At 45.9% G+C, this 19,451-nt stretch overlaps 2 protein-coding genes across 2 annotated transcripts in view; one reads left to right on the top strand and one right to left on the bottom strand.

Moving 5' to 3' along the window:
* Window positions 1–508: 508 nt before the first annotated feature.
* On the bottom strand, window positions 509–2,336 carry LOC109377222 (ATP synthase subunit alpha, mitochondrial-like). The gene is given in 3 exon segments (XM_019633497.1): window positions 509–1,337; window positions 1,339–2,270; window positions 2,273–2,336. Coding segments are annotated over 3 exon segments (1,659 nt in total). The 5' UTR covers window positions 2,322–2,336; the 3' UTR covers window positions 509–659.
* A 6,702-nt stretch (window positions 2,337–9,038) lies between these two features.
* MAT1A (methionine adenosyltransferase 1A) overlaps window positions 9,039–19,451 on the top strand; it is a 16,300-nt gene continuing 5,887 nt past the window's right edge. Inside the window, exons 1-5 of the mRNA XM_019633502.1 lie at window positions 9,039–9,457; window positions 12,928–13,005; window positions 13,821–13,943; window positions 16,938–17,050; window positions 17,472–17,615. Coding sequence (XP_019489047.1) covers window positions 9,364–9,457; window positions 12,928–13,005; window positions 13,821–13,943; window positions 16,938–17,050; window positions 17,472–17,615 — 552 coding nt within the window. The 5' untranslated portion in view covers window positions 9,039–9,363. The remainder of the gene's footprint in view (window positions 9,458–12,927; window positions 13,006–13,820; window positions 13,944–16,937; window positions 17,051–17,471; window positions 17,616–19,451) is intronic.

Raw genomic sequence — 19,451 nt, 5'->3', positions numbered from 1 at the left:
CTGATAAACTCTTATAGTTTTTTTCTTGTCTGGGAAACTCTTTATCTGTCCTTTGATTCTAAGTGATAGCTTTGCTTGCTAGAGTAATCTTGGTTGTAGGTTCTTGCTTTTCATCACGTTAAATATTTCCTGCCAATCCCTTCTGGTCTCCAACGTTTCTGTTGAGCAATCAGCTGACAGTCTTATGGGAGCTCTCTGGTAGGTCACTAACTGCTTTTCTCTTGCTGCTTTTAGGATTCTCTCTTTGTCTTTAACCTTAGCCAATTTAGTTATGATGTGTCTTGGTGTGGGCCAGTTTGGGTTCATCTTTTTTGGGACTCTGTGCACTTTCTGGGCTTGTATGTCTATTTCCTTTGCCAGGTTAGGAAAGTTTTCAGTCATTATTTCTTCAAATAGATTCTCACTCCCTTGCTTTCTCTCTTCTCCTTCTGGTATTCCTATGATGTGAATTTGTGATGTTCGATTTTCTCCAAGAGGTCTCTTAAGCTATCCTCATTTTTTTTAATTCTTTTTTTTTTCACCAAGCAATATGGAACCTTTATTTTTAATGTGATTTCTGTACATCTGGAGTAGGAGAGTAATCCTTTTACAAATGGAACTGATTACTAAAAGAAACAACGGGAAAACCAAACTGGTATTTGATGTGAATCCACAGGAGTTTAAGCTTCAAACCCAGCCAAGAAGTTTGTTACAATCTCTTTCAACTTTGCATCTGACTGTTCTGAGATCTTTCCGTCAGCCCTGATACTGCCCAACAGGGCTTGGTGTTGGCTGAAAACATGAGACAAGAAAGCATTCTCAAACTTTGTGATCTTGCTGGGCTCCAGTTTATCAAGATAGCCCCTTACACCGGCATAAATAACAGCCACTTGTTCTTCAATAGCCGTGGGAGAATACTGTCCTTGCTTCAGCAACTCCGTCAGATGCACACCACGACTCAAGAGTTGTTGAGTGGCAGCATCAAGATCAGAACCAAACTGAGCAAAAGCAGCAACCTCACGATACTGAGCCAATTCCAGCTTCATGGTACTTGCCACCTGCTTCATGGCCCTGGTTTGGGCAGCAGATCCAACATGAGACACAGACAAACCGATGTTGATGGCAGGGCAGATACCTTTGTAGAACAATTCTGTTTCTAAGAAGATCTGTCCATCAGTGATAGAAATGACATTGGTTGGAATGTAAGCAGACACATCACCAGCTTGAGTTTCTATGACTGGTAAAGCAGTCAAAGAGCCACCACCAAAAGAATCGTTCATTTTGGCCGCTCTCTCCAGCAGCCGGGAGTGTAGGTAGAACACATCACCAGGATAGGCCTCCTGACCGGGGTGGGGGGTGGGGGGGGCGGAGCAGCAGAGACATCTGACAGTAAGCAACAGCCTGTTTGGATAAGTCGTCATAGATGATCAAAGCATGTTTGCCATTATCCCTAAAATATTCTCCCATAGAGCAGCCAGAATAAGGAACCAGGTACTGAAGTGGGGCAGCATCAGAAGCTGTAGCTGAAACCATAATTGTGTACTTCATGGCATCTGCATCTGTAAGTCTCTTCACCAACTGAGCAACAGTGGATCGCTTCTGACCAATAGCAACATAGATACAGTACAGCTTCTTCTTTTCATCAGTTCCATCATTGAAACGTTTCTGGTTAATGATTGTGTCAATAGCAATTGATGTTTTGCCAGTCTGTCGGTCACCAATAATTAGCTCACGCTGACCACGACCAGTCGGCACCAAGCTATCCACAGCCTTGATGCCAGTCTGCATCTGTTCCTGTTCAGAGATTCGAGGAATGATCCCAGGGGCTTTCAGGCCAACTCGCCTACAGGTCTTAGAACCAGTTGGACCCTTTCCATCAATGGCATTTCCAAGGACATCTACTAAACGACCCAACAGCTCCTTGCCAACTGGAACGTCCACAATGGCTCCCGTTCACTTCACAATATCTCCTTCCTTAATTACTTTATCATTTCCAAACATGACAACACCAACATTGTCAGGTTCTAAATTCAGAGACATACCCTTCAAGCCTGAAGAAAACTCTACCATTTCTTCTGCTTGAACATTCCTCAGCCCATGTACACGGGCAATACCATCACCAATACTTAAGACGCGCCCAGTCTCTTCAAGGTCAACAGAGGTATCAGCTCCAAGAATGCGCTCTTCAAGAGTAGAGGACATCTCGGCAGTGCCAGTCTTCTGAAGACGAGTGTTGGTGGCATGGAGGTTCCTTGCAGCAATGAAAGATGACCCCAAAGCATTTTTGGAGCCCGCTGAGGGAGGGTGTGGGCCACAGCCGCAGCAACGTGCACGGACAGCATCTTTGCAGCTTCTCCTGGGCTGGTTCCTCTGCAGCTGCAGCCTCCTACTGAGCTTTTTTTTTTTTTTCTGCTGTTCTTGTTGCGTGTTTTCTGCTACCTTGTCTTCCAAATCCCTGATCCGATCCTCTGGTTCATCTAGTCTGCTGGTGATTTCCTTCTAGTGCATTCTTCATTTCCGTAATTGTATTCTTCATTTCCGACTGGTTATTTTTTATGGTTCCTATGTCCTTTTTTTTTTTTTAAAGATTTTTTTTTTAATTGGGAAATTGAGGGAAGGGGAACAGACAAGTTGCTGTCCTTTTGTTCTTCAGTCTAGTTGTGGAGGACATTGCTTCACTGGCCCAAGTTGGCACCATCATTGCGCTTGTCCCGGGCAAGGCAGATCAGTCGCCGGCTTCTGGACGGCTGCTCACTGCGGCTGCTGGCCACTCATGCTGGCTGCTGGCTACATACGGTAGCCCATGGCAACCCGCTGCAGCATACGCTGTCGCCAGTGACTCACAGCAGCCCAGCTCAAGGTTGAGCTATTGTTCAGCATCTTAGCTGTAGAGGGCAGTGTCACTGGCCCTCATATGTGGGATCCGAACCGGGGCCCTCTGGCATTCCAAGACAGCTCTTAACCAATGTGCCACTTGGCCTGCCCCCTATGTCCTTTTTTATGCTTGCTATATCTTTGTTGAAGTTCTAAGTTCCTTGAGCATCCTTATAACCATTGTATTGAGCTCTGTATCTTGTAGGTTGCTTGCCTCTATCTTGTTTAGTTCTTTTTCTGGAGTTGTCTCCTGTTTTTTCACTTGGGATGTATTTCTTTATTTCCTCATTTTGGCTGCCTCTCTGTTTGTTTCTATGTATTAGGTAGATCTGCTATGTCCCACAGTCTTGGCCAGGTGTTCTTATGTAGTAGGTGCCCTGTGGGGCCCAGTGACACAGTCTTTCTGGTCACCTGCACTGGGTGCCCCAGATGTGCCCCTTTTGTGGGTTTTATGTGCCCTCTTGTTATAGTTGAGGCTTGGTTGCTATTGGCACATCAGTGGGTGGGATTGACCCTCAGGCTGATTTTCTGTGGGGTTTGGCCTCATCCACAGCTTACAGGCTGCTGTGCAGGAGGCTTACCCACTGAGTGGGATTGGCCCCAGTGGGCTCTGGTGGCTGTGAGACTGCCCTTTGGATGTGCCACTTGTGGGGCTAATTGTGTGGTGCTCTGCTAATTTGGAGGTTGGTCTGAAGCCAACCTCCAAATATGTTGGTTCTGCAGCCTCTTGTGAGGGGCTCTGGTGCAGGTCCAGGTCACCCACTGCCTGTAACTGGCCAGTGACTACCTGGTAGGAGCTACAAAGCAATCTGCAGTTGTTCTCTGCCTGTGCTAACCCTGGAGGTGCGTGGGAGAGGCCACGCTGAGAACCGAGGATGGCTGCCACCAGTACTGGGCCTGGGGTAGCTCCGCAAAATCCAAATCCAGGACACCCCAAGGCCGACTTCCACCTGCCAGTTCCTTTAAGGTTCAGCCACCGATAAAGCCTGTGTGGTACACAAGTTGGGTGAAGCAGGGTCTCAGGGAGTCACCAAAGTGGGAAGACTTGTGGTCACCAGGTTAATGTAGACTCTGGTTTGGTGCTGGCACTGAGCCTGAAGCTACTCAGCAAGTCTCAGAGCACACCGAGGCCAGTCGCTGCCCAACTGGGGTCTGAAGGACTCTGATAGTTTTCCAAGAAAGAGTGAAATTCGGGCAGGGATGGCTGCTCTTGGAGAAAGTGCCTTGGGTGTTGGGGGAGTTGGATGGGCCAGAGTCCCAGTGAGTCAGCAGGGTGGAGTTTTGGAGCTCACCAGACCAATCAGATTCAGATTTGGCCGTGGTGAGGGTGGGTTCAACACAGGAAAGATGGTGCCCCACTGTGGGGGAAATGGTGACTTCCTTCTGCCCTCAACCTGAAGCAACACAACTCAGTCTGCCCCCCCATACATCTCTAACACACCCTGATTTACTGTCCTTCTGCTGGAGGTCAAGGTGAGTGCCTGCGAGTGAGAATCTGTGTGCTGGCCCTTTAAGAGGATGTCTGGGTTTCCTGCCATCTTCTCTCCCACCCAGATAGTCAGAATCCCCACTGTTTTTCACGGCTAGATGTTGTGGGAGCACCTCTTCCTGGCACCAGTACTCTGGGCTGGGAAGGCCGATGTGGGGCTGGGGTCCCTTGCTCCTCTGGAGGGAACCTCTGTAGTCGAGATGTCCTTCCTAGTTTCAACCACCACACGGAGGTTTGGGGTTAGTCAGTTCTGCATCTCTGCCCCTCCTACCAGGCTTGATGTGGCTTCTTTATATCCTTACTTATAAACTTTCTGTTCAGCCGGATTTCAGATGGTTCTCTGGGTTGGTTCTATAATTTAGTTGTAATTTTAATTTGTTCACAGAAGGAAGCAGGCACAGTGTTTATCTACTCCTCCATCTTGATCTCCTGATTTCTCTGTTAATACTTATGTCATTCCACTGCCTTCTGGTTATGTTGGCGTGGAAGGCTGAATCCTAACTCATACTTGAGAAGACAAGGATGGGTGCACAGGTGACTATCTGTGGACATGGAAATGGAGGGGGAAAATTCTAAGGCACCATTGAGAAGGAATTGAGGACAGGCTCTGTGGGAAATTTGATATGGATGGCAAAGGATCAGAAATTGAAATAACCTCCAGGATTTCAAGCCTTGGAAGTCGGGATTATGTATGTTTGGGGGAAGGGATGATTCTAATAAGAAAAGTTTTGAAAAATGACAATGCATAAAAGGATTTGCATTATATTATGTGAACATCTCAGAGTCTGTTCCTCTTCATGTTACTCCAGGACCAAGGCAGAAACTTTAACTCTTGTCTCTGATTTTGGAAGCTTGGATTTTCCTGTCAGACAGAAACTCCAATTGCCTCTGCAGGGCTACTTATTGCTCTGGGTCCCAGCTCCTGGCTTGTCTGGCTTCCCAGCCCTCCATCTCTCTGTGCAGTTATCCCCCCAACCCTGCACTGAGCCTTCCTGTCTCCCTGCTGCCTTTTAAAGCCCTGTAATTCCTTTGGGCCCAGCTCAGAGTTCTGCTCTTTCTATGAAGCCTTTCCACATTTCTTTTTTCCTGTTCAGAACAGCTTTTGTAGATGGGGTGCTATTTGAACTTTTTACTGAATGAAGATCACTGCTGATCACTTTACTGAATGAAGATATTACTGAAATTACCTAAAAATTTAAAAATGTACAGTCTGAATCGATTTTATATTTCTTTCATAAATAAGTCATGTTCCAGGATGACATATGGGGGAAAGTTTGTGCTTAAATCAATGAGGGCAAAGAAGTAAATCTTCTTGAAAATAATCCATGTGGTTGTTATGCTATTTAAGTTACAGAAGCTTCTTGCCAAAGTTTGTAAAAGTTTGTAGTTAAACAGCATTTAAGAGGTGGATGCACACTCTGCTTCTGCATCCAGGGTCTTAGCCCTACCTTTTGCTTGTGGCATAGCCGTCAGGCGTGGCAGTGTAGGGGCTGGTGAAAGGCACCATCCAGCCAGGTGCTTCCCAATAGTTCTGCTGCCTCATGGTGTTTGTTACCTGGGATCAGGTGCCCTCAGAGCTCCCTCATGAAACTGCTCTGTGTGGCTTACATACACCACATTTTGGAACCATAGTCTTCCATCTGGTAATTTACATTCAGAAACCCATCAGAGGTAAATCTGACTAAAAGTCATTTATTTGCAAAGCCAAGTTTTTTCTTCAGAGGCTTGTGAGTGAAGATTCAAAGATTGCTACATGGAAGTGAGGTCAATTGCAGGCCTTTGACACATTGAATTGGACTTAGGTAGTCAGCGGGGCTGGGGGATGGTGTTAGGACAACTTATGCGTAAGGGAGAGCAGCCTGTGCGTAAGGGAGGCTTTGAGTTTAGGATGGCAAATTAGGACAACAAAGTCCTTGTGTGTTCAAGTCTATCTTTGCCAAGATCTGCCAGTTCTTTCTGAAGGGGCAGAGGAAAGCTATGATTTTAACTCTTGATTGGAAATGCTCTTTCTTTTATCTAACTGGTAAACATTTATTACAAAATGCACGTCTTTTGGCTAGTTCGGCATTGTCAGGGCCTTGCATTTTATCTTTTCACAGAAGCATGCCAGTGACTAAGCATCCTCACAGCAGCATGACAGTGATATTAAACAGAGAAGTTGAACATAGGCATCAGGGAATGAATGGTTCAATAATTTATGGTACACCCTATTGTAGGATATTGTTCAAACACTAAAAAATGAGGTCTATCTGTGTGTAGAGATGTGTAAAGAGGACCATAGCATACTGTGAGAAAAAGAGCAAGATGAAAAATAACATATGCAAGCAAACCTTGTTCTATTGCACTTTACTTTATTGTGCCTCAGTATGTTATGTTTTTTTTGCAAACTGAAGGCAATACCTCCACCAGCAAAAAGATTAGGACTCACTTTATTGTGATACTCACTTTATTGTGGTGGTCTGGGACTGAACCCACCTTATCTCCAAGGTATGCCTGCATACGATGAGCTATTTTTGTTCAGAAAAAAACTCATGTATATGTACATAGAATATGCTTAATAATAATAATTAATAATAATAATAGGTAATATTCATTAAATTCTTATTCTGTGCTGCCACTATGCTTATTACTCATATACCCAAATGATCTCATTTAGTTCTCACAACGGCTATGAGGTAGGTACGCGATTGTTTAATTGCTTTACACAGATGAGGAAACTGCAGCCTGGAGAGGTTATAAACCTACCCCAGGATGCATAGTAGAACAGACACAAAACTGGGACTCGAGCCTGAAGCCTGCACCCAACCTCCATGCGTGGTGTACTTCTTGTTAACATTTATCTGCTGAAGGAATATAAGGTGGCCTAGGATTTATTTAGTAGGGACATCATATGAGACTCAGACATGAGATGGGTACTGAACTAGGTGTCTTCAAGATCCTTCCCTCACTCTGAATTTGTGTCCAGGCTGCAGAACCCTTCTGGGTGTGTTTCTGAAAGTGCCACTTGTCTGTACAGGACACCCCCTCCCCCACCCCACCTAGTGCCTCTCCACTCCATGATGCTGTTATTTATTTTGGAATTCAGAGGGCAGTTAGGCTGCTTTGTTTTCCGACTTTTTGCTAGCTCTCCAAACCTTGATGAGTACTTGATACTTAAACTTCATCTTGCTCTTAAAGCAAATTTAGAACGTAATGGCTACAGTTCTAACTGTTAGGGTAACCTAGTTCTGCAGTTCACATTAAACATTAGCTCATATTGCCTCCAGGTTTGGAACCAATGTACCCAGAAGAAATTTATAAAGGGACAGAGATGTTGAAATATTTTAAGTGCAAACAAGATTCCTGTGTGCTAGGAAGGACTAGGCTATATCGTCTAAAGTCCCTATTTGATTCCTCATATTGCCATCCTTTCCCAGGGGGCTTTTCCTCTCTGCATTTTCAGCAGTGTGTACCTAAGCATTCCAGCTCACTCGTTAAATGCCTATGATTAAATACGTATACATAAAATCTCTAACTTTATTCCAGAAGAGATCACTTCAATATAGTTTAATTGCTGGAGGGACAGCACTGCTATGCTGATCAACTTGCAAAACACAAGGTTTGGCGCCTCAGAAAAAAATTTTAAATGTTCATGTTATAAGTACAGGGGGGATTTGGTCACCAGAATTGTTAGTTGGGGCTATTACATCCTACCTTTTGCTTCCCACAGTCCAGTCTTTGATTCACCAGGTTTTGGCTGATTACTTTTTATTGCTTTCTAGTAGGAACTGGTTTCTCCACCCATTCTCATTCTCTGTGATCTCAATTCCCTATTGTTCCTTGGGCCATGGATGCAGCTAGATCTGCAAGTGGGAGAGAATGAAGTGAGAGTTGCTGTCATTTAGTGCATGAACTGGTTAAAGATATAATCCTGTCTACTTCTTTTCTTGGTCAAAGCAAAAATAATGCAGGAGTTTCATGAGCAGAATGTTTATCACATATATAGAACTGAATAATTTATTTTATTCTCTGGAAGCTTTGGGAAACTGAACTATGACAATTTCCCTGCAATGAATCTGTCTCTCAAGAGTCCTTTTCCAAAAAACATTGTTTTCTGTAATCTTTCCAGACACTTTTTTAACATCTTGTTTCTTAATGTGACTGCCAACGTCTTAAAGAAGTTGACAGTTTAGGTGATTTCTATTAGCAAAATAATGTGGACTCAAAAGCTTTTCCTCTAAAAAGAATCTGTTGTATAATATCTAAGCTGACTCAGGATACAGGTGCATGCTCTCACTGAGAGGGTGGTAGAAGAAGTGCACAACCCGGACAGCGTGTGGGCAAGGAGGAGGCACCCAACAGCAAGGGCCACTCTGTTGCAATCTTAGCCCAAGCATATCTCTGGAAGAGTTTCTTGCTGCCTGTCTTAGTCCTAGGTAACCACCGCCCTCCCTCCCCTCCCCAACGTGGGATGTTAACCTTGGAGCGATATGGAGATTAGCTGCAGAGCTGAAGCAAAATCCCAAAGGATCTTCAGTTTTGCAGAATCTATACAGTCTTCTTTTCCATACACTGACCAGATGCTTAGGGCTTGGGAAATCAGAGCTAAGGACTAAAATTCCTCAAGGTAAGAAGCCCCCCCTCCCCCGCCCCGGAAATGGACTTCTCCAATTTTCTCTCATGATTATGCAGGCACTTTCACTTTTCCATATATAGGAGTCACTCAGGAGCAAGCTCTGACCAGTCAGAGGGAGTTACACATCTATATTTAGTCCCTCCCTTCTCACCCATCCTCACCTTACTCTTGGATGCTCGCAGGCAGTTAGGCAGAAGTGAGCTCTGTGGTTCTGCCAGACAAGCCTGTTGGGTTTAAAGAACAAAAAAAAAAAAAAAAAAAAAAAAAAAAAAAAAAAAAAAAAAAAAAAAAAAAAAAAAAAAAAGAAAGAAAGAAAGAAAAAAAGAAAAGAAAAAGAAAAAAAACCCTCAAAGTCACAACATTAAAATTGTTGCCTTGAAGAAACTGAGTGGAGAAGTGTGAAAAGATGAATGGACCAGTGGATGGCTTGTGTGACCATTCTCTAAATGAAGAAGGAGCCTTCATGTTCACATCGGAATCTGTAGGAGAGGGACACCCAGGTAAGTAGGTTGTTCTGGATCGATGGCGACCTGTACCAAGGGAGTCACTTTTCCTAGAGGTCTTAAAACAATCTGTGTTAGTTATTATAAAGGATCTCTGGAGGAACAATGTGAGGTATTTTTTAGTCTATTTGCGGTTTTATAGAACAGTCACTCATTATGCAAATGATAAATTGTAAGTTAATGAAGCCAAGGGTCCGTGCTGCCACCACCAGCACCTCAGCATGGTGGAGCCGCAACGGAGAACATGCAGCTGGTTGGCTAAAGATACCATACATATAAAATGTATCATCAGATATAAATATTTTACATATTTTTTTGAGTAAAACTTTAATTTATTATCAATGAGCAACTTAAGTCAACAGAGAAGGTTCCCTCAAGACTGTGTAGTCACTAAGTTTTGCATGTAAAGCATGTGTAGTTTAGAAATGGACAACAAGGCATTCTAAGAGGTGCTGAGATAGATCTCTAGGTCCTGGAAGTCTCAGCTATGCTCTCTAAGAGAATTACAGTTGCCTTCCTGAAGAGAAAGAAAATTCAAGCATTTTTTTGTCCCTGAAAGGTAGGTGGACTGTGATATGGGGAAATGAGAGAGCCTTTCATGGTGACAGTGAAGACCATGATCAGAACCTCAAGTTCTAGGACAGTGGTTCTCACACTTCAGGGTAAAACAGAGTGCTGGGCCTCACCCCTAGACTTTCTGATTTAGTAGCTCTTGGGTGAGGCTCAAGAATTTGCTTTATTACTAAGCTCCCAAGAGATGCTGCTGCTGGTGTGGAAACCACACTTTGGGAACCACTGTTCTAAGAAATCCCTGGGGGCTAGACACACTGGTTTATGTATTTAAAAGCACTTCTTCAAAATTCATTGAAGTATTTGAAGTTTTGGGTAACTTATTACCAAGTCTACCTTTTTTTCATTGTCTTCATCCTTGTTCTTTCTCAAAGAGATTTAACTTTCATACCTTGTAACTCAGCTTTAGACATCTCAAGGCACTACACTTTCCATATGCTTTAGCCACTGGTTCTCAGCTGGGGAAGATTTTGTCCCCTTTCTCCCAAGGGCATTTCATAATGTTTGGAAACATTTTTGTTTTCACAACTGGGGTGGTGGTGGTGGTGGTGGTGGTGGTGGTGGTGGTGGTGGTGGTGNTTTAGACATCTCAAGGCACTACACTTTCCATATGCTTTAGCCACTGGTTCTCAGCTGGGGAAGATTTTGTCCCCTTTCTCCCAAGGGCATTTCATTATGTTTCGTATCATTTTTGTTATGATTATTGAGGTGGGGGTGGTGGTGGTGGTGGTGATGGTGGTGGTGGTGGTGGCGGCGGCAGTGATACTGACATTTAGTGGATAGAGGCCAGACATGCTTCTAAACATCCTGAATACACAAGACCATCCCCCTGCAACAAAGAATTTTCCAGTCCCAAATGTCAATAGTGCTGCTGTTGAGAAACCTTGGCTTAACCTGGATTTTGTATGTGACTTAACCCGATTCAATGTAAATAGCCTCTTTCATTGTACATAACTTTATAAAGCTTCTAGGTTTACAGTACTTGTAACCTCAAATCTTTTGTTATGTCTGGGACATTCTGCAAAACTCCATGGCTTATGAAGGCCATCTATAGGCTAGGATTTGCTCCACCTGGAGGAAGTAGGTACTTTGGCACGCAGCAGCCAATAGTCCCATCGTACACACAGCAGTGAGCTCAATGGACAGAGCATGGACATTTCAGCCAACCACTTGGATGTTTTGTCTACTTAATAATGGCAGACCTTCAGGTTTCTCCTTTCACTTCCACTATAAATTAACTGTCCCAGTAAGTCAGTCAGTTTCTGACAAGGCTTGGTGACTTTCTGCTTCTCATTTGAGGGCTGAATACCTCTCCACCAGAAAGATAAAATTGATGCTTCTTTTTCAACTTCCAAGAAAACCAACTATTGGCTATCTTAAGGCTACTAAGTGATAACGATAGAAATTTCAAAAACCTAAAGAAACAGTTGCAGAAGGGCCTCGTTAGATGTTGTTTGAGTCTGCCAAGCTATCTTCATACCCTTGCTCAACTCCAGCTTTATCCCTAATATCTCTTATCCCATTTCCCTGTGTTGGGAACATGTGACTTGTGTCCTTTAAGTAAGCAGAGTCATCCATGGTCAAAGCCCTGATTGGTAGGCCAAAGTGCATATTTGAGCAGCAGGAGGCCTTCATTGGTAGGGATGTGCAGTGGCTATGGATGTGTACAAAGTGGGATTTACAACCAGGTCTGCCACGGGCAGGAGGAGAGATAGAAAAACTCAGCTACATGTTTAACAGCAGTTTCTGAAGGAAAGATCGAGGATTTCACCTTTAATGACAGACTAACATTTTTAATTACAGAACCTAATGGGCACTTTTGAGAGCAAAACTGCTTGATTCTGGATCTGGATTCTTAATTTTAAAACTTAAAAAAGTAAGAGGGTCACAAGGAACCTTTTGGAGATGATGCATATGTTTATTAGCTTGACTGTGGTGATGGTAACACACGTGTATACATATGTCCAAACTCACCAAATTGTACACATTAGTTATATGTAGATTTTTTTTGGTATACCAATTATATCTCAATAAACTGGAAGAAAACCTTATTAACCTATTAAGAACAGACTCTATGGGTATTTTGAACACTGAATAAGATATATTATGTGTACATAGATGTCACTTTTATTTCTGAATTTGTGAGCATTGACAGTTCACATGACCCCAAAGCAAGAGTGAATTTTTCCACAACGACATGCATTGGTCCACGTGCTGAACCATATAGAGTTTTTAAGGCAAATATAGAATAAGGTCAAATGCCAGCTCATATTGAACTCTTGTCAGTCCCACCTTGACTGAGGAGGTCAAACCCAGGTATCTAGCCTTCTGAGTGACCATGGGGATTATCTGGGAGCTGCTTATGGAGATGTTCTGCAAAGCAGCAATGGTATGTGGAGGTTCTCTTATAGAATCCTCTGGGTGGGGTCGTGGGACTGGGTGTGGTGGTTTATACACCGTGCATTGCACCTTATAGAGCCTGCGGTACAATGCATCCTTTTGTCCCGTCTGATTTTACATCTTGGCACCTAATCTTAATGATGTTATTAGCTATTTTAATTTCTATATCTAGGACTTTTCTAGATGTTAGGTTTAAAGGGAATATGTTGCGGAATGAGAGACTTCTTAGGAGAGAAGGGAGAGAGAGAAATTGTTTTATACTCTTAGAACTGGTTTTGTAACATGTTTCTTTTTTAAGGGAATTCTATGACTTGATACATCATCCAAAATTAGAAGCAGGAAGAAATAAAAATGTCTAACTTCTTATATTTAAAAAAGTCTCCTGAATTGTTAGACAGATTTGACATGTAAACTGACAAAATATCTAATTATTTTAACGTTTCAGTTTGCTATCCCTAACGTCTCTGTGATTCTTACACATGTTCACTCTCGTCCAGATAAGATCTGCGACCAGATCAGTGATGCAGTGCTGGATGCCCATCTCAGGCAGGACCCCAATGCCAAGGTGGCCTGTGGTAAGAAACACCTGCGCCCTTCCTGCAGGAGACCCAAGTGGGCTGAGCTTGAACCCTTTATCTGTGTTGAAGCCCTCAGCACAGCAGAGGTGATTAGGTCTAGGTCTCTCACTTTACTGAGGGGTCATGGATGCAGCTGAATCAGGGCCTTGGCCAAGGTCATGGGTTAGGGGTGCCCAGCATGGAGACCAGAGCCCTGCTATTCTCACTATCAGTACCCTGTCCTGCCTGCTGCACAGGTGGATGTTTCCCTCTCCAGTGCCACCCTGGCCCCTGCATTGAGGACTGTGGGGGCCCTTGCCCCTCTGAAGGCAGACTTCACCCTGAAATCTTTGCTAATAGTTGGAGAGAAGGTTGGCCTGCCTTGAGTCTTTGTTCAGGATCCCACTCCCTAAAGCCTCCAGTGGAGTTTTGGCAACAGGGGACAGGAGAGCCTCACATATGTTGACTGCATTCTTTATGATAACTACATACAACCATTGTCTCATTTAATCTGGTCTTATTATTATCTTCATCTAACAGTTCAGGAAACAGACATAGGCCAAACAAATTGTTCAAGATCATACGAGGAGTTAAGTACTTGATATGAAAATTCAGGTGTGACCAGTTCTTTCCCAAGCATAGTTCTCCAGGCAGCATTTGAAGATGGTCAGCAACTGTGCTGAAATTTACTCCTGTTATTAGCATTATTATTTTCTGTCTGAAATCCATTCCTGGTAAGCTTCCTGTGAGTCTCTTTATCAGCATGGGAGAGGTCTAGCTATTGAGCTTCCCTGTGCTGCACGTGGCCACTGCCTTTTCTTCTTCCCTTCCAGAGACGGTGTGTAAGACAGGCATGGTGCTGCTGTGTGGGGAGATCACCTCCACGGCCATGGTGGACTACCAGCGGGTGGTGAGAGACGCCATCAAGCATATTGGTTATGACGACTCTGCCAAGGGTGAGGGCCGGGCCCCGGGCCTGAAATACATACTGGTCTCCGCTGAGAGAGCCCTCAGTGCTGAGTCCCACCTGAGGCTCCCGGTCTTCTGGAAGCACTGGGGGGTGGGGGACATTCCTAGGCCCACCTGTCAGGGACCAGGGGTCAAAGTCTCTGGCAACAGTATGGCAGTCCAGGTGACAGTGCCCTGTTGAACCCGCCATGTGCATCTGCTGTTGGCCCTGGTCTTGTTGAAGACCCTGCCTTCTTGGAGCTTTGGAAGGGAACGAAGCTGAGTAAGAGGAGCTGCTCTCTACTGGGGACATGTCCTCTGCAGGTCACTAGCGCTGGTCTCTGTTGTGTGTCATCTTCATCGTTTGAGGAACTCTGTTGTACTCTTATGCAGATGAGGAAACTGAGGCTTAGAGATATAAATGATTTACATAAGGTGACACAGTTAGTAAGTGGCTCCGCCATTTGGGACTCCTGTGCTTTCTGCTAAACTGTGCTGCTTCCCACTGTGGACAAAAAGATGACTCGGTCCAGAACTGCTCCTGATCGTAGGCGAAGGAGGCAGGCTGGCCCAGGTTGACCCCAGTGGCAGGCAGTGTGGGAGCCTAGAACCAACCCAGGGAAGGGGCACAGGCCCTGACAGGAATTGAGGAGCATTGCAGTCAGGTGAGGGTGAGAGCTGGAAAGAACTGAGTGCCTGACATTGCAGGATTGTTACCTTTTGGCTGTGTAACTTTCACTCGATCATCATTTGTCAGCCGCTGACGTTCTTGCGATAGTCACTCGCCAGCCACTTTGTGTTCACGTGATCCTTACGTGCAGGCCATGTGACATTTGCACGATCATCACGTGTTTACCACGTGAAGTTGCCGCCATTATCATGTGTCGACCGCATGATGTTGGCATACTGGTCACGTTGTGTTTCGAAATACTGCCGCGAACATCATATGCCGAGCTGATCCGTGTGCCTACGCCAAAAGGGCCACCGTGCACTGCGATGGACGCAGTAGCAAGGCCTCCAGCTCACCACTGCTCACTGCTCTTTGAAGCACACCCACTGAGTTCACTGCCCTTTCCAAGCCCTGCCTCTCTCCTTAGTCCCCTAATTTCCGTTTTTCCAAATCACTTGAAGCCCTTGATTTGCTTTTCAGCACTAAGAAGATTCATTACTTAGGCTGATTAGGCAAAATGCAAAATTGGTGAGCCCGTGGCAGCTCTCTAAAGATTGTTCATTGGTTTGGCATTCAAAAGCATTCACTGGGAACAGGCGGCAGCACAGGACAGAGGTGACCTGATGTCCCTGGAGTAGGGACGTTGGCTGGCATTGATTGATGCAGTATGAGGTGCCCAGCAGGGAGTCGGTGGCATAGTGTGCAAGGAAGAGCTGTGGGAGGGTTCAGGAACATTTACTGAGAGCTGGTTGGATTTGGGTGTGGAGATGAGGAGTGGGTTGGAGGAGGAGCATTGTAGGCAGAGATACCTAGTGGAGGTAGAAGAGTATGTCATGTTTAAGACTAAACCCAAGTTCCGTTGGCTGAAGGAGTTCAGCTCACAGGGGCTGAGTGGAACTGAGGAGTTCATTTTTACTTTATTTGGCAGTATGGCCCCACTTGATGCATATAAATAAACAATAGATTGGATCTGTGTTTGTTTCTTTGTTTGTGTTAGAAATCCCACTCTGGCAGCATGGGTAAGAGAATAGACTAGAAAGAAGATGACGGTCAGCATGACACTCATACTTGACCTTGTGATAGGGCCTCTGTACACTTTGGTTCCTCATTCACACAGTCCTTACAATTGAGCCCTGCACAGTTGGAGGGCCGACAGGGAGAAGAATGTGCTTTCTGCACAGCACTCCCTCCTGGGGCTTCTTAGGCTGGGCTGCTGTGGGCCCAGACTTCCCTGGCCCAGTCCCCAGCCTGCTGCCCCCTGCCTGGGGACGACCAGCCCCCACCTCTGTGCCTGAGCTATGGGGATGGGCAGATAGGCGGCAGAGGTGTGGCTTTTGCCTTTGTCTCCAGGCTCTCAGGATCACATCTTGGGATCAGAGAACTGTGGCCCTGGGGGCCTTGCTGGATAGTTCCTGTACAATGTATTTGTTCAGTACATTTAGTACACATGTTCCTTGACTTATGATGGGGTTACATCTCCACAAACCCATCATAAGCTGAAAGTATCGTTAAGTCGAAAATGCCCTTAATACACCTAACCTACAACATCATAGCTTAGCCTAGCCCACTTAAACATGCTCAGAACACTTACATTAGCCTACAGTTCGGTAAAATCACCTAACACCACGAATACACAGTAGAGTATGGGTTGTTTACCCTCGTGATCATGTGGCTGACTGGGAGCTGCAGCTCGCTGATGCTGCCCAGTATCACAAGAGAGTATCGTACTAAATATCGATAGCCCAGGAAAAGATCAACATTCAAAATCTGCAAAACAGTTTCTACTGAATGGGTATCACTTAGGCACCATTATAATGTCAAAAAATCGTAAGTCAAACCATCATATGTTTGGGACCATCTGTAATTAGATTAGGCCTGCACCTGGGGTTCTAAATGGCAGTGATAGAAGGACCCTGGGTTTTCACTCAGTGCAGTGATTTTCAACCTGGGTCCTGCGAGGTGCATCTGGGAGAAGCCGTGGGGGCAGGGCCAGGAGTCACTCACCTGCTCTTCAGCCAGAGCAGCTGTGCTGTTATCTGATTTTTAGACTGCAGTTCTGTGTAGGCTATATATTTCTAATCAAGGTATAATTTAATACAGTGAAATGCACGATGGAGGATTCTCTTTGACTGAAGAGTTCCACATGGTGGTAAGGATGCATGGCCCTCCCCATCCTGGGCCTCAGCTCTGGGCCCAGACAGATCCCACTAGTTAGAGACCACCCACGCCGTCACTAAGTGCCATGTCAGGAACAGAACAGTCCCCCGGGTAGCTCCTGGCCACTTCTGTCCGACATGTGCACCCACTCAGGCCTGCTTTCCCTTTTCCTTAGGTTTTGACTTCAAGACCTGCAATGTGCTGGTGGCTTTGGAGCAGCAGTCTCCAGATATTGCACAGTGTGTCCACCTAGACAGAGATGAAATGGATGTCGGTGCTGGAGATCAGGTACGGGAACACCGAGCGGGAGCGCTGTGCCAGGGCTTCAGTGCAGTGCATCTTGTGTTGGCGCCGGCCCTGATGGGTGCCTGAATAACGAATGATCACACTGGGGGGTGGCCCCTCATCCCAGAGGAATGCCAGGGGTTACGTGCCTCGCATGAGCTGGGCATCCCTGCTTCAGGGCAGCGACTTGAGGGCACCACCGGCTGAGGAAGGCTGTGATCACTGATGCCAATTTGGGCTCGTCTGCCCCTCCTAGAGCATTGGGCATCAGGGACTGTGCCTTCCCTTCCACAAGTGCTCAGTGCACACGTTGCATGCATGAGGCACCCAGTATGGGTTGGAGAGCAGCAGAGTTTTAGATCTGCAGAGCGTGGTCCTGTGTCTAAAGTGCATGTTGCTCCCTCGGCCCTCTGCCTTGCTCCAGGGTTTAATGTTCGGCTACGCCACTGATGAGACAGAAGAGTGCATGCCCCTCACCATCATCCTCGCTCACAAACTCAACGCCCGCATGGCAGACCTGAGACGCTCCGGGGCCCTCCCCTGGCTGAGGCCCGACTCAAAGACTCAGGTCAGCCTCTTCCTTTGCCTTCCTTTGTCTGGGAGCTCCAGACACACACTGTAAGCACCCCCAAATCCTCTTGATTCTTGTTAGCATTAAGATCAAAACGTTCAGTCTGGGCACTGAAAGCATTGTTGATTTTGAAAAGAACTATTTATTTGAAAAATCTCTAGATGTTTTTTTCCTCCATTTTATTATGAAAACTTTCAAAAATACCAAAAAATGGAAAGAACAGTTCTAGATTTTTTTTTTCCCTTCTTCGCACGTCTTGACTCTGGTAATGTGATTCCCCAATTCCTGCCACAAACTTACTTCTTAACTGGCTTCAGACTTTTGGTCACTGTCTTGCCACATGCACAGGCTCCACATCCTGAGCAAAGCCTGAACAAGGACCATCGGCCTCTCACTGGGGGCCTTCTTTGCTTCTCATAAAAACACTTTATCTTTGCTGTTTCTGACTCTCTGTCCCCTTGGGCCCTGACCTCTCTGCTCCCTGCAGTGTGGAAACCCCCATGAAGTCTATATTTGAAGGCTGGCAGTGATGCAAGTGTTAACACACCTGGGGGCCTCCTGTCCCCCTTCATTGTCCACGTCCTGCTCTGATTAATCCCGATGCCTCTGAACGCCCCTTTCCTCAGGGCTTGTATCCCTCTTTCCACTTTACAACAGGCGCTTGGCACGTCTTCCGCACTCTCTTCCCTTCTACCCATGCTTGTAGATCCAACTCTCACCTACTCTCACTCGGCTCCCAAATCTTCCACCTGCAGGCCTCTCTGAATCACCAGCCCCATTTCTCATTCACCCTGCAAACAAACATGCCCAGGAGCCCACAGTGTGTGTGCACTGTCACCTATTCAGCTGAAGGGAGTGCACCGGAGTGCCACCTATCACCCCCGCTCTGCTCAGTGCCCTGTCTCCGCTTTGCCTGTGCCCCACCTTCTCCATAGAGCATCCCTCTGCTCCAGCCCATTTGCCACCAGGGCCAGGATCAGTGCCAGTCCCACCCAAGGGTTTTCCCTGTCAGGAAACGCCAGTTAATCCCTTTGGGCTTTATTTCTAATTTCCTAATGTCTGCACAGAATCCACAACTTTCTGCTTCCTGTGGGGGTGGGGGAGGAACCTCACTTGTTATTCTGGCATTCAGAGCCCTTTATGGTCTTCCAACATTACCTTCTCCTGCCTCCCCGCCCTCAGTCTTTGCTTGATCTGTATTATTTCACACCTGTGCCCCTTGTTTCTTAGTGCTTTGCCCCTGTGTTCATACCCTGAACCTTACTTGGGCTCTTTCTCTGGTTCCTACCTGTCCATCAGTGGTCAGCGAAGGCCCCATCTCCTCATAGTTTCCCTGGACACCACCAAACGGGGCCTGCTCTTGTCCCTGCACTTGGAGTTCAGCTCATGTGATTTTATAGCTCAGCATGGTGCATGTGACTCGTCCATTACTCCAGCTGCACAGGCATGCATCCTCCACACCCCAAGTATAAGGTCACACAGGGCAGAGGGTGCATGGTGGCTGTGCCTGGGGCAAGGAAGCACATTTGTGGCCTAAAGGAAACCTTTCCTTGGGACTTCTGGTGTTACCCACGTGCCCCATGGTGGGGTGGAATTAGCTGCATTCCTCAGCTGTTCTTTGAGGTTGTGGGGCAGGAAAGCTCAAAAGAAAGGGTCGTGATGGTGCCAGGTGAAAGGGGCATGCAGATGTTGGCATGCCCTGTCCATCCTGTATCCAAGCTGTGCTGTGGAGTAGAGATTCACAGAAAAGGGAATCTTAGAACAGGGACTGGAGGAAGTGATGGAGCTACTGAGCTTTCCTTTTCCTTCTGAGATGAGGACTGGAGCTCCACC

This window comes from Hipposideros armiger, unplaced genomic scaffold, assembly GCF_001890085.2.
Source record: "Hipposideros armiger isolate ML-2016 unplaced genomic scaffold, ASM189008v1 scaffold_1323, whole genome shotgun sequence".
Classification (NCBI taxonomy): domain Eukaryota; kingdom Metazoa; phylum Chordata; class Mammalia; order Chiroptera; family Hipposideridae; genus Hipposideros; species Hipposideros armiger.
Note: the sequence above shows the minus strand (reverse complement) of the source record. Positions and strands in the feature narration are given on the sequence as shown.